The sequence below is a fragment of the Tiliqua scincoides genome, chromosome 3 (genome assembly GCF_035046505.1).
Source record: "Tiliqua scincoides isolate rTilSci1 chromosome 3, rTilSci1.hap2, whole genome shotgun sequence".
NCBI lineage: Eukaryota > Metazoa > Chordata > Lepidosauria > Squamata > Scincidae > Tiliqua > Tiliqua scincoides.
Window position 1 is genome coordinate 176356706 of NC_089823.1, and position 13538 is coordinate 176370243.

General features: G+C 45.5%; 1 protein-coding gene across 1 annotated transcript in view; it reads right to left on the minus strand.

Moving 5' to 3' along the window:
• Window positions 1–12575, minus strand: part of INPP5F (inositol polyphosphate-5-phosphatase F) — a 66847-nt gene extending 54272 nt beyond the window's left edge. Inside the window, exon 1 of the mRNA XM_066621596.1 lies at window positions 12341–12575. Within this exon, the coding sequence (XP_066477693.1) occupies window positions 12341–12437 (97 nt within the window). The 5' untranslated portion in view covers window positions 12438–12575. The remainder of the gene's footprint in view (window positions 1–12340) is intronic.
• Between the last annotated feature and the right edge of the window lie 963 nt (window positions 12576–13538).

Here is a 13538-nt window from a genome sequence, read left to right on the forward strand (position 1 = left end):
AAGTAAAGTGTGTGCTTCTCTCTCTCACTCCTCCCCCCCCCCCCACCAACTGCATGGAAACAACTTTAAGGGGAGGGGGAGGAAAGTGGAATGGTTTGGAGATTGAAAGGAGGAAGTGGAAGAGGGAAGGGTTGAAAAGAGAGATTTCAGTTTGATGAGAAGTAATCCCAGGCTGGGAACTAGGAACCAACCAGACAAGGATCAAGGAGAATTTCCTTCTTAGGGTCAGCAATGACAAGGACTGCAAAGTGAGCATGCTTGGTACTTGCCAGATGGGGGTTGAAGAGCTTTGCAAACAACATGCAGCGAACACAGAAGGCGGCAGCCTCGGAGTGGAGGGAGAAGAGGGCAGGGCAGCAGCAGTCACTCTCGCAGCTGACAGAGAGGGAGAGCCGACGGAGACTCAGAGAGCAGAAGATGGGCTCGTATTCTGCCCAGGGGTGTGACTGTATCGCTGGGAGAGGACATCCTGCACCTCCCCTTTCGGTTCCTGGCACCTCCCTAAAGAGCCATGCCACACAGTTTGAATAACACTGCCCTAAGGGGTGCACTTTCATTTACGTAAACTCAGTGAGGGCTGCTGGAGACTTGGGGAGTCCAGCACTGCCCTCCGCAGGGCTTCCCAAGGCTTGGAATCTTGAAACAGAGTGATCACAAAGCACTCCCTGTTTGCAGATTCCAAGCCTCGAGGAGTCCTGCAGAGGACTGCACTGGGCTCCCCACACCTACTGCGGCCTCCAGCAGCCCTCACTTAGTCCAAGTAAGTGAAAGCAGCCCCCTTTGCCCCTCTTAGAGATGCAATCCTGGGGATCGCTCCCCTGCCTCTCCTCTTCCCCCGCCCCTTAAAGGGATGGGTAAGCATTACTTGAACTGGTGGGTCGCAAACCACTGTCCTAGAGAATACTAAACTGGTACAATTCTTTGTACAGTATTTCCAAATTTCTTCTGTATTCAAATGGTTTCAAAAATAGTATGAAAGCTCTGAAGGGAAAAAAGACAGCTATAAAGCAAACTTCCATTTTTCAAAGCAGAGTAAAAAAACTGCTCTCATACTCTGAACCGCAAACACCACTTTGATTTCACAAAGGTCTGTGTAGACCAAGTTCTGTTGATACACTGACCTTCTAGTTGCTCAGGTCAGATTTTTTTGAGCATATCTTCCGGCCCAATCCTATCCAGCACAGGAGCAGCAGCTTCAAATGTCTATTGCCAGATCCTATTCTGAACCTGAGCAGGCTGGAGACATCCTTGGGGGATGGGGACATTGTTCCCTTATCCTGAGCAAAGCCCCAGCCTGTTCAAAGAGGTTTCTTGAATCAGCCCCAACTATTTCGCTGGCACTGACTCGAGAAGCCCTGTGTTCGGCTTTCAAGCCCAACACGGGGGATAGGATTAGGAGAAAGAGGGTTCCGCTAGTTCCACCACCTCCCCCCTAGCAGGACTCCTGAAATCTGCATTCTCTAACACCTCTACATGCGTGTGGCTGCATCTGCTGACACTATATCACCTATATCATCTACACTTTTAAAGTGATTAACATTTGTAATTATAAAAATAAAAATGCACCCTCGGAAAGTATGGACCACACAGCTGTTTGCCTCCTACTATCATTTACAGCCATGCATAATCCTTAATATAAACTGCTGTTCCTAGACCTAAATATTGTTGATGTATACACTGGAACCTCAGGCTGGCAGAAAAAAACAAGTATCCTACATCTGTCATTCTGTTCTAAAATACTAGAACCTGAATGTAGCAGATCAGGAGCAGACTATACTTGCACAAGCAATGGGCAACAGGAGGGATAGCTTGTTCCTTCTTTCAGAGAGGAGCTGAGTGAGGCAAAACCACCAGAAAAGCAGTACTATATAGAATTTTTTTAACGAACACCTGTAGGCGAAATCAGTGGTTCTCAAACTCTCTAGGAGAGTTTGCTAAATCCATACAACTAAATACAGAGCAGCTCCCCTTGCCAATACATTGGATGCTATGTGTTGATAAAGCACCACTCTCAACAGCCACGACACAGTGCATCTGCCATCTCGTTCTTACACACAGATATCAACAGATCACATGAAGAAAAATGGCATAAACAGTTTCAAGACCACATGCTATAAATATAGATCAATGAAATTCCTTCCTGCATGCATACACACCAAAACAAGATTTCAGTCTCTTTTCCAATTGACAATTTACTCTATTGTTAAATGTTATCTCTGAATAATCAGCTTTGTGAACTTTTTTTGAAAAGCGGTATGTAAATACTGTTAATAATAATAATAATAATAATAATAATAATAATGGAAATGTCCATTTCTCTTTGTAGAAAGGCTATATTGTACAAAATAAGCACCAGATGTTAAGCTGATCAAACAAGTAATCTTCTGTTAACTAGAAAACAAGATAAAACCGAAGTCAACCTCTTCAATAAGGCGTTCTATAATAATATGACAGAATTCTTTCCTTCTCCACATGTAGAACACCTTCTAAAGTATCCTTCCTAACAATTTTTGTGAGTTGTTCTGCTGACATACATCTTTGAAGATGAGTTAGTGAAACACAAATAGATTTATACTCATCTCAAAACACATTCAATCATCCCAGAAGTTACATGATAGCAAAATTTGTACACCTGTCAGACTACTAAAAAAAGAATCTCCTACAAAAAAGAAATAAACAAGATAATGCAAGGTACAGATAAGTAAGAACTGACTGCCCACATCTTATTTGAGAGTTACATTCTGAGCTCAGCTTGTAAATGCAAAGACAAAATTGCACATATTCAAAATTCCCTGAAAGCCAACAAATATGTCCTGCCTCCCGAGGCACACACAGGAACTGAGAGAACAGCCACTTCACTCTCCCATTCCAGGTTCACTTTGAAGCACAAACAGAGTAAGTGGAATTGTTCCATGGTAAGTGGAATGGTCCCATTCCAGGTTCACTTTGCAGCTCAGCAGCTGGGAGGTGCTCTGTGAAGTGAAGCCTCTGCAGAAGCAGCACTGCTGAAAGAGCAGCCCACATAATAACTGGGCTCTCCCAGCAACTTGGCAGTGTCTCTCCTCTTCTGGTCTGCTCCTTCCTCCATAGCATCCTTACCTTCTGAGGCCTGTCTCCCCCTTCCAAGAGCATCAGCAGAAGCAGCACTGCTCAAAGGATGGTGCCAAGTAACTCTATCTCATGGGCTGGATAAAGAGTTTCCTCAGATCATATGTTTTATACCCTTGCTATACCATAGCAACTACTGAAAGATAAATCTTAGCATATAAGACAGGTGATGCACAAGTGACTCATGTAAGTGGTCATGTGAATGGATGACTGCAGTACTTGACACAAATGACACAAAAATGACACAAAAAGCAAAGTGGGGGTTTCATTAACAAAACCAATGTCCAAATTGGGAATTATGCTCCGTTCAGTGGCAGCCTGCAGAAAAGCATATTTCCTTCTATAATGAAATTAGTTCTGGAATTTTAGGGGCACATGAAATTTAGAAGTATAAACACTTTGGAATAAAATAAATTCAATAATATTTAGAGATGGAGCAACAAACTGCTGCAGACAAACTAGCTAAGCTTCTTCATTTTTGCCTGTTGTAAAACATAGATACCTTCAATATTGCAGCAAATAAAAAAGTTATTTAAGGTCTAAACCTCAAAACAATCTTCTCTCCATACTGAATCATCCTAGCAAACAAAACAAAAGCCTACAACACCACTTTACAAAGGCAAAAGCACTCCAAAAAAAACAATTCTTCTTTCAAAGAGTTTTCAACTTTCTGGGAGGAAGAAAACAGAATTTGTCTCCAGGTCATTGGTAACTCTCAACACTGAACTTTCTGGCAGCATATCACCACCACATAAAGAAAATATATCAACTGTAGAGAAAGTTAGCTATATGAAACCCATATCATGTCCATTTAATGAACTATAGCCTTAATACTACCACCAACTTAAGTTTCTTTTTCTAAGTCAGATTCTGAAAGACCAATACTTTCTGATTCCAAGCTTTAATTTTTATCTCTATGAACACTTCAGAATTGAAGGTTTATATGAACTAAAAATCTATCTTTCATAGCTTATTTCTCAATTTGGTATGTATATTTCCAAATAATAATAATAATAATAATAATAATAATAATACAGGTATTTATATACCGCCTTTCTTGGTCTTTATTCAAGGCGGTTTACATAGGCAGGCTTATTTAAATCCCCGTAGGGATTTTTACAAATGAAAGAAGGTTCTTTCTTTCAAGAACCACAACATTCAGGTGTTTCTCTCTGATCTGGTTTCACATTCTGGCCTCCATCCTCCCATGCTCAGAGCAGATGGAATAGCTCGGCTTCAGCTTGTCAGCTGCTTCAAGGTCACAAGGTGCCGGTGGCCTCGAACTGGCGACCTTGTGGATGTTATCTTCAGGCAAATGGAGGCTCTACCCTCTAGACCAGACCTCCTGCCCAGATTCTTTCATATAATGCAGAAGAAAGAATATGAGGCAGGTGGGAGGATCTGAGATTTGTACAAGCTTGCATTGTACAGAACTGCTTAACACTATAGATTGTCCTACATAGTTATTAGAAGGCATGAGCAGAAAGAAAAGCTGACAGTGTTTTTAAAACCTTGCTTTACAAACCATTTCACTCATCATTCTAACAGAAAGTATTTCATAACATGATCGCAATGTTTCCCAAAATTTTCAATTCTGTTACTTACAAAGCTGAGTAACAGCCCAAAACCTATACAAATTTACGCCATGCAATCCAGTGGGGCAGGTGCAGCCTCCACTGTATCCTGGGCGGGAACTGAGGCAACTTGAGGTCTCCTCAACATAAGCATTCCATGCCAGCAATTTTGCTCCAAGTAGCCCCATCTAGGACTTTCGGGCCCAGGACAGGATGGGGTAGGGGCCTCCTCCACTGTCTCCATCCCCCACCCAGGCCTGAACCACACTCCCTGCCCCAAAACACCCCTCATCACCCCATTCCACCCTCTCCCCACTGCCCAGTGTAGGACTCATCCTGGTGGGCAAGTGCTGCTTCACTGCTGGTAGAGGCCTGCCAGCACAGGCCTCTCCGCGGTCAAAACATGCCTTATGGCACATTTGCGACAGCACATATAACCATCCCATTGGTGGGAGCCTGCTAAGAATTGGCTTGTAAAATGCCTTAAAAAAAAATATAAACATGTTTCAGACCTTTACTTCTCTGGGAACATCAGTGCTTATATTACATAAGCTTTATAAGTACATCTGCACACAAACAACATTTTGTAGATTCTATAATAAAAAGAAAAATGGTATACAGGACTTTAGCATTTGAGTAAAGTCTTATTTTTGGCATTTTATTTACCAATGTATACAGTCTAAGTACTTAGCACGAAAGGTTGTTCAGAACTTAAGTCTCTATTGTGACCACTACAGATGTAAATTTATTCCTTGTACCAGTTTTAGAGGGAAAGGCAGGATATAAATAAATATCCTCCTTGGGTTTGACTAGTACAGAACAGTTACTTTACATTCCAGGATCAAGAGAAGTGTGAGGAATGTTGAGATGTAATCAAACACTGACCGAATATATAGCTGAACACGCAATAGGCACATGATGGTATGAGCGGTTGATACACAGGACTAAGTAATTACACCTGCAATTTATGACTGGTAATTGGAATAACAGGATGCAGAGTGTAAGTACACAGAATTGCAAACTGTTTTGAGGAGTGTGAAATTCCTCATTTCCCGACCTAAAAGAAAGGCAAACTGGCAAAAACACCCTGCAAAACCTGGAGCTTTCCATCCCCTCTAGCTATGCCACTGAGTGTAATACCTGCATTCGCTCTTCTTAAAGCAGGAAGTGAACCAGAATCACATAATGAGAAGAGGTTAACAGTTCCTTCTTCAACACTTTTGTACCAAAAATTCTGCCCAAAGCAGTTATTTGCTCTCGGAACAGCTGCTTTACAGCACGACAACAGCAGAGGGAAATATGTTACACTCAATATACGTATAACCAGGGCTTTTTTTCTAATGGAACGCGGGGGGATGGAGTTCCGGCACCTTTTTGCAGGGGCCCCTCCCCTTTGGAGGCATTCCAGGAAGGGGGGGAGCAAAATAGAGGCATTCGCTGGGTGGGTGCTAGGGGGGTGCAGGGTGGGCGGGCGCCTGGCCCCTGCCTGACCGCACAACGACCCCCTCCTGCCCCCATCTCCAAGCTCTCGCCTGAGCCCAGCCTGCCTCCCCTCCCCCCACGCTCTGCTTCCCAGCGCAGCTTCCAAGCTGGTGGAGGGCGCGGGGGACACGCGCCAATGTTGAGGAGGAGGACGGACAGCCAGCCAGCCAGCCAGCCAGGGAGATGGGCTGCGGCACCCACAGAACCCCCAGGTACTGGCTTGGTGGAGGAGGAGAGGAAGGAAGCTGGCTGGTGCAGCCCCGTGCCGATCTGCAGCATGAGCCTAGGCGTGTCTACTCAGAAGTATGTCTCATTGTGCTCAATGGGGCTTGCTCCTGGGAAAGGGTGCATAGCCTTGCAGCCTGAGAGCCCAAGCATGTCTACTCAGAAGTAAGTTCCATTTTGTTCAATGGGGCTTACTCCCGGGAAAGTGTCATAGCCTGAGTAGACAGGCAGAGGAAGGGCTCTGTGGCTGCAGTCCTCTCCACACTTTCCTGGGAGGAAGCCCCACTGCCTCTACTGGGACTGACTTCTGAGTAGACAGGCAGAGGAGGGGCTCTGAGGCTGCAGTCCTCTCCACACTTTCCTGGAAGCCCCATTGCCACTAGTGGGACTGACTTCTGAGGAGGCAGGCAGAGGAGGGGCTCTGAGGCTGCAGTCCTCTCCACACTTTCCTGGGAGGAAGCCCCACTGCCTCTAATGGGACTGACTTCTGAGTAGACAGGCACAGGATTGGGCCCTGAGGCTGCCATCCTATCCACAGTAAGCCCCATTCACTAAAGTGGACTTCTGAGTAGACATGCATAGGATTGGGCTCTTAGGCTGCAATCCTAGGCACTTTCCTGGCAGTAAGCTCCATTGACTAGAACGAGACTTACTTCAGAGTAGACATACCTAGGATTGGGCTCTTAATCCTGGCAGAGATATATATCTGCACCCGTTTTCACATGCTAAGGCAGGTGAAAAGGGATTCTACATGTGTACAATTTGCTGTCCAGCCTTGCCAGAGATCCTCCTCATCCTTCCCCCACAAGCATGCCCTCCGCCAGCCAGCAATGCACAGCAGCTGCTCAGGGCAGAAGAGAACATACAATTGCATGCCAAGTGCCTTCCCAAAGACACAGAGTATTCTGATACATGAATTAAACCATATTTAATCGCTTGTTTGCAAACGTAGCTGTTTCTATGTGCATCTAAGGACCCCTCTTGTGTAAGAATTCCTTTTTTGTTCTTACTCCCACAGTTGCTTAGAGTAATTTTACTACATGGAACTCATGTAAGCCATTTTTTGGAATCCATTCACTGCTTCCTCTCCTCGAAGTAGTGCCACACTACATACTACACGCTACAAGTGCACCTGTACAGTATTTTTCCCCATGTGTAGAAAAAGTAGCTAGGGGGAAGGGGATGTGGAGATTGACAGCCCAATCCTATGCATGTCTACTCCGAAGTAAGTTCATCTTTAGGGGGGAAGCACATAAAAATATTTTATTTCTCCAATAAAAAATGGTAAATAAATAAAATAAATAAATAAATAAATAAATAAATAAAAGATTAGCAAGTTGGGAGTTCCTACACCTTTTTATTTACAAAAAAAGCACTGCGTATAACACACTGCATGATCATGACCCACTGCTGTTTGAGGGCTTAAAAGGACCACTTCCAGTCACATCTTTAAAGCCTCTCTGTTGAAAGTAGGTTTAAGGTGACAGGTCAGTCCTCAGTTCATGCAGAGTTCTGGTCAGGACTATCACGTTTTCCATCAATTCAGAGTGCACTCTAGAATAAACCCAATGTACTCCTGCTTCTGTGCATTTTTAAGGATGATTGGCTGTCAGAGGCAAGCGTATCAACCACATTTCTTATTATGAGAAATCCCAATAAACTTCCAAAAAGGGCCAAGTTTTCAAAAAACAGTTTGGAGATCTCTGATCTACATTAAACCAGTACAGCAAATACTGCCGCGATCTACATAATGCAATGTGTAAACAAACAGCACTCCAGTATTAACATTTGGCTGTCATTCCAGTAGTTCTATTAGTCCAAAAGTTGAACAAAACAAATGAGAATCAGCAAAACATGTCAATGGATTCCCACTGAAGCAAAAAATTTATTTACCCAGGGATAATAAAAATAAATGCAGTGCCATTTCAGCAAGTGCTCCACCCTCTAATGTCATTACTTCTACCATTAGACGCCAATAAATTCTTAACAATGCACAGAACATTGCTGTAGCTGTAATCCTTGCTCAGGAACAAGAATTTGCAACAGTGTACCATAGAGAGGAATTACTTTCTACTGAAGATCTTAGGGCCCAAACCTAAACTCACCCAGCTCCAGCACTGAGCCCTCATGCCAGTGCTGGGTGACATAAAGCACATTCATGGCACCCAGTGAGTAGGGAGCACTGGTGCTGGGCCTGCACTACACAGGCACCGGGCCTAGCACCAGCACCAGCTAAGATGATATGCCACCACCAGGGGTAAGTGAAACTACTGGATGACAGTGTGGTCTCTGAGGAGGCGGGCAGAATGATGGTGGGGTGGGGGAGAATGGATTGGCTGAAAAGCCCAACACAGAGTCTCTCAAGACTGCGGCGGCAAAATAATCAGCAGAGACTTGAAGCTCCATTGCGGGGCTTGGGGCTTTCCTGGGAGTGGGGGAACAAATGTCCCCTTCCCCCAAGGAGACCTCTGGTTGCTTCCTGGCACCCTCTGAATACAGTGGTAACCGCTTTGGATTTGCTGCTCCAGCAGGCAGAAACTAAAGATTAGGTTGTTAGCAAACTGTACCACATTTGTTCCATATTCAAAACACAAACTTCAAACAAGTATGAGTTTCCCCTACCTCAACAAAACACTGGAAAAGGGGGAGAAAAAATCCATTACCAGGCATCTTCTAAGACCTGCATTTTCCAAGAGCCCTCAACTTCTTCTGACTTAGAACTGTCACATTTCTACTTACTTCTGAGTTCATTAAGCACTCTCTCACATATTTTGCTTCTCCAGCCATCACTGTCTACCTAGCTCATCAACAAGCTATACTACCTACTTATCCATTCAAGAACCTTGAAACGTATTCAATTTTTCCAGTAAAAATATTAGAAACACTGAAAACAGTTTGGGTAGATTATTTTTGTTCCTTTTGGAATGAATTAAAATTATTTTAGACTCAGGTTTTACTCACACAGAATGGTAGGAACTGTGTGTATGAAGATTTGCATGCAAAGTAGTCTGTGGAAATAGACAACAATAATCAATGTGCCCAATGAACATTCAAAGATGGATTTCTGCACCTAGATGGTGGTGCTTCATGAGAGGAGCATACAGGGCATTCATTGCTTGAAGATTGCTGCTTCTCTTTCTCTGGTGACCTCTGCTCTACTTTGGTGAATTGTTCAGTGCTCCTGCGTCTGCTGTTCTTCTCACCTGGCCTCAGTCAACCTTTTCCACCTTTTCTTTAATGAGTGACAAAAACACTCTACTACCCTATTCAACTAACTAAGAAACAAACATCTTATGGCCCTGCCTTGCTGGGGGATAAGAAGTCAAGAAGGAGGTGGGGCAGAAACTACAAGAGACCATGATGGATACTAAAGTCTCAGAGGAACAACCTGAAAGGGGTATGAGTCAGGTTCTGCCCACATATATAGTCTCTTTTGTTAATGACATAATTTGCGTTTTCTGTTTTCATTTTCCTGCCACTCACACAGCAAAGACTGATGCATATGCTTAGGTAGTACAGAGTACAAGCATTTCCAGCTCATTTGTGGGTATATTTGTACATGAGTAAATAGCTAAAGTTTTTAAATTTCATATGTAATGCCAAATAGAGTAATTTTATGTTACAAATTATGCATTTTATGCTGCTAAAGGAGTACAATAAGCTAAGGCACGATATAAATACTGCATATATTTCATTTTTTCCTAAACACCCATTTTCTCTAAAAACACATTCTCAAGGCTTCAAAACTCCCAGAAAAATACAATTCCACAACAAACTTATATGTCCATCACTGAAGTGATCAAGTAACATGTTAGCTAACCTCTTTGATTAATCTGCCAACCAGCCTGCCTTCATAAGGAACATAAAAACAAACCAGTGTGTCCAATATTTGGGCTCAATTTCTGCCCCACAACACCATACCCTTTGGGCCAAGTGCTTACAAGCTGCCCTTCCACACTGACATATTGCTAGCAAATGGAATCCACTCACCAGTTACATACAATTCCAACACTTTGAAGTCAACCTGTCTCTTCCAGTGGTTATCAGAATACTCCCATATATTAGAAGTATTTACGCACACAACAGTACTGTATATTCACAAACAACCAGTTCATCCATCTCACATGATGATCTAGAACCCACACACACCTTCCCCAGATTTTTTCATAACCATTTCCTGTTATAAGCATACAGTACTTGTTCTAGTCACCTGAACTAGGACAGAGGAAGAAAAAAAATCTATGCATTTAGCATAATCTTGTAGCACAAGGCCACTTTAAAAGCATCTGATATGCCAATTTGTTCCCCACTTCTGTTAAATCTTTCAAAAGCCTGCACAACAAACCATGCCACACACACTGTAGGAAAGGTACAACCCACAAACAAAAAAAGGACATGGAAAATGCATGCAGCATGACCTTCTTAGGGTTGGGGGAAGACAGTTACTACTTCCCACAGATCAGACATTATGCCTAAGCAACCAAGAACACAACAATACCCTCTAAAAGGCTTGTTCTGGAAAGTACTCTGGATACATACATACAAAACACGGAAAATAATCAGGTCATCAGTCCATCTAGGTTAACATTGTCTATGCTAGGGGTCTCCAAACTTTTCAGTACAAGGGCTGCATCATATATTTTTCACATTTTCACAGCATGGAAAACATCAGTTTTATAAATGAATGAATTACATTTAAATGAATAAATAAGTTTTACTTGGATCATTTTGTAGTCAACATGATATGATTCAGAACAAAAGAGAAGAGTTCCAATTTTAGCATACGTGAGAAATGTGACAATTACAAAGAAACAATGCCATGCTTGCTGAGAAATTATATATAATGAATAAAGATGCCAAACATTAGCAAATACTCTGACAAAAAAAAAACAAATTGCCGCAGGCCGGATAAAATATTGTGGTGAGCCAATTTTGGCCCCCAGGCCTGTAGTTTGGAGACCCCCTGGTCTATGCTGACTAGCCAAAGTCTTTCCCAGTCCTGCCTGGAGAGGCCAGGGATTTCATCTAGGACCTTCTGCATGCAAAGTAGATGTTCTAGCACAGTGTTTCTCAATGCTTGTCCTCCACTCTACCACTTCACATGGTCCACCTATTTGAAGTACCACCAGAAGTAACTGGTGATATCATTACCAGTTACTTCTGGGTTGGGAGGCCAGCTGTGACATGACAAATACCAGTAAGAGGCTCAAGGTGGTTAGGAAGGCTTTTTCAAACAGGGAAAAGCATATTTGGAGCCTCCTACCACTGCTTGTAATGTTGCTTTACTGGTCCCACTGCTGGGTGGCAGGTGTCCCATGAGTACCACCAGACACCACCTCAAGTACCACCGGTGGTACCGAACCACTGGCTGAGAAACACTGATGGAGGACTTTCTGGATACAAAGGAGATGCTCCAGCTTTAAGCAATGGCTCCTTCCCCAGATCCAACTCATTCAACCTGAGGAGCCCTGCATGACCATGCTCAAAACGAGGGCTGAGATCAGCATCCATCCTCTCCTTCCTGAGCAGCAGGTACCTTTGCTTTTCCCCCACTTCCTCCTCCAATGCCTGCACCCAGCCCAGTCAGGTGCAACCACTGGGGGAGGGGAGGGCACAGGTGCAGCCACTGGGGGCGCGCACAGGTGCAGCCACTCCCGCGTCTTCCTCCTGGTGCCCACCTGAGAGCGCACAAAGAGGTTGGTGGTAGCAGCTCCCCCCCTGTACCGACGTGCCCCAACGCAGGTGCGCTTCCGCCTCGCCCTCCTTCCAGCAGCCCTTCAGCAAGCCCGGCCCTGCGTTCCCCTCAGAGAGGGGGGGAGCGCCCCCTCCCCACAGCCCCAGCAGTCCAGCCCGCGGGTGGGTCCAGCAGCCGCCCTCACTTCCCTCAGAGCGCCCTTCCCTCCCGCAACCCGAGCGGCTCAGCCAGCCCTCGCCCTGCCCGCCCGACTGACCGGGACGAAGCTGGAAGCTGCCGTCGGAGCGGCTGCACCAGAGCGCCCGCTCCCCTCGCTGCAGGATGTAGTGGTCCTTGGCTTGGAAGAGCTCCATTCCGGGCGAGGACGGGGCCGGGGAGCGCCCGGGAGGGGAAGGAAGGAAGGACGGACCGCGCCTCAGCCAGCGCCGAGAGGGAGACGTGCAGGGAAGGACCTGCCCCCGCGCCGCCAGCAGCAGCGAAGCCTTCGGGCTGAGCTGGGGCTGCTGCTCCGTGGAGAGTGGCGGGAGCGCGCGCCGCGGCCGCTTTGGGCCCCGCCTCCTCTCGCTCGAATTGGATGCTTCGGGTTCCGGCGCGCGCGCCCCCACCGGGCACGTGACTCTCTCTGTCTGAGGCTCTCAGGGGGGCTTAGCACATCTACGGATCTTGCTGTTGGTTTCAAGGGACCCTGCTGCTGCTGGCGGCCTCATTGCCAGTGCAGGCTTGCAGGGGGGGCAGCCCCAGCGGAAGAGAAGGGCGTTGTGTAGGGGGAAGCAAGGGGCCGAGGTTCCCCCCCATGCACCCACGGGGACCAGTGATGCTGTGCAAGGCTTCCTCCCCTCCCCCCCCAAAGCTGCAATCAGGGCTGCACTCCATGCACACTGTACTTCCCCCGCCCAGTATGCGCACTGGGAGCTTACCTGCAGCCCAACCCTCAGCGGGCCTACTCAAAAGTAAGGCCCATTAGGTTCAATGGCGCTTGCTCCCAGGAAAGTGTGCGTAGGACTGTAGCCTCAGTGGGGCTTACTTCTACATAGAAATGCATAGGGGTTGTGCCCTGAGCCCGTGTTTCTCAAACTGTGGGTCGGGACCAACTAGGTGGGTCGTGAGCCCATTTCCGATGGGTCCTCCTTCATTTCAATATTTTATTTTTAATATATTAGACTTGATGCTACCATAGTATGTTGCTGCATTTGAGGAAGTGTTACAGACCCATACTTTGAACAGGCTACTCTGTATATGCTTTTAACAATGATAGTCAAATGGGACTGACTCCTGGGTAAGTGTGGGTAGGATTGCAGCCTAGGATTGTTTAAAATTTCCTTGCTTGATGATGTCACTTCCGGTCATGACATCACTTCTGGTGGGTCCTGACAGTCTCATTCTAAAAAGTGGGTCCTGGTGCTAATTGTGTGAGAACCACTGCCCTAAGCTGCATCCATGCAAATGTGCTTTGC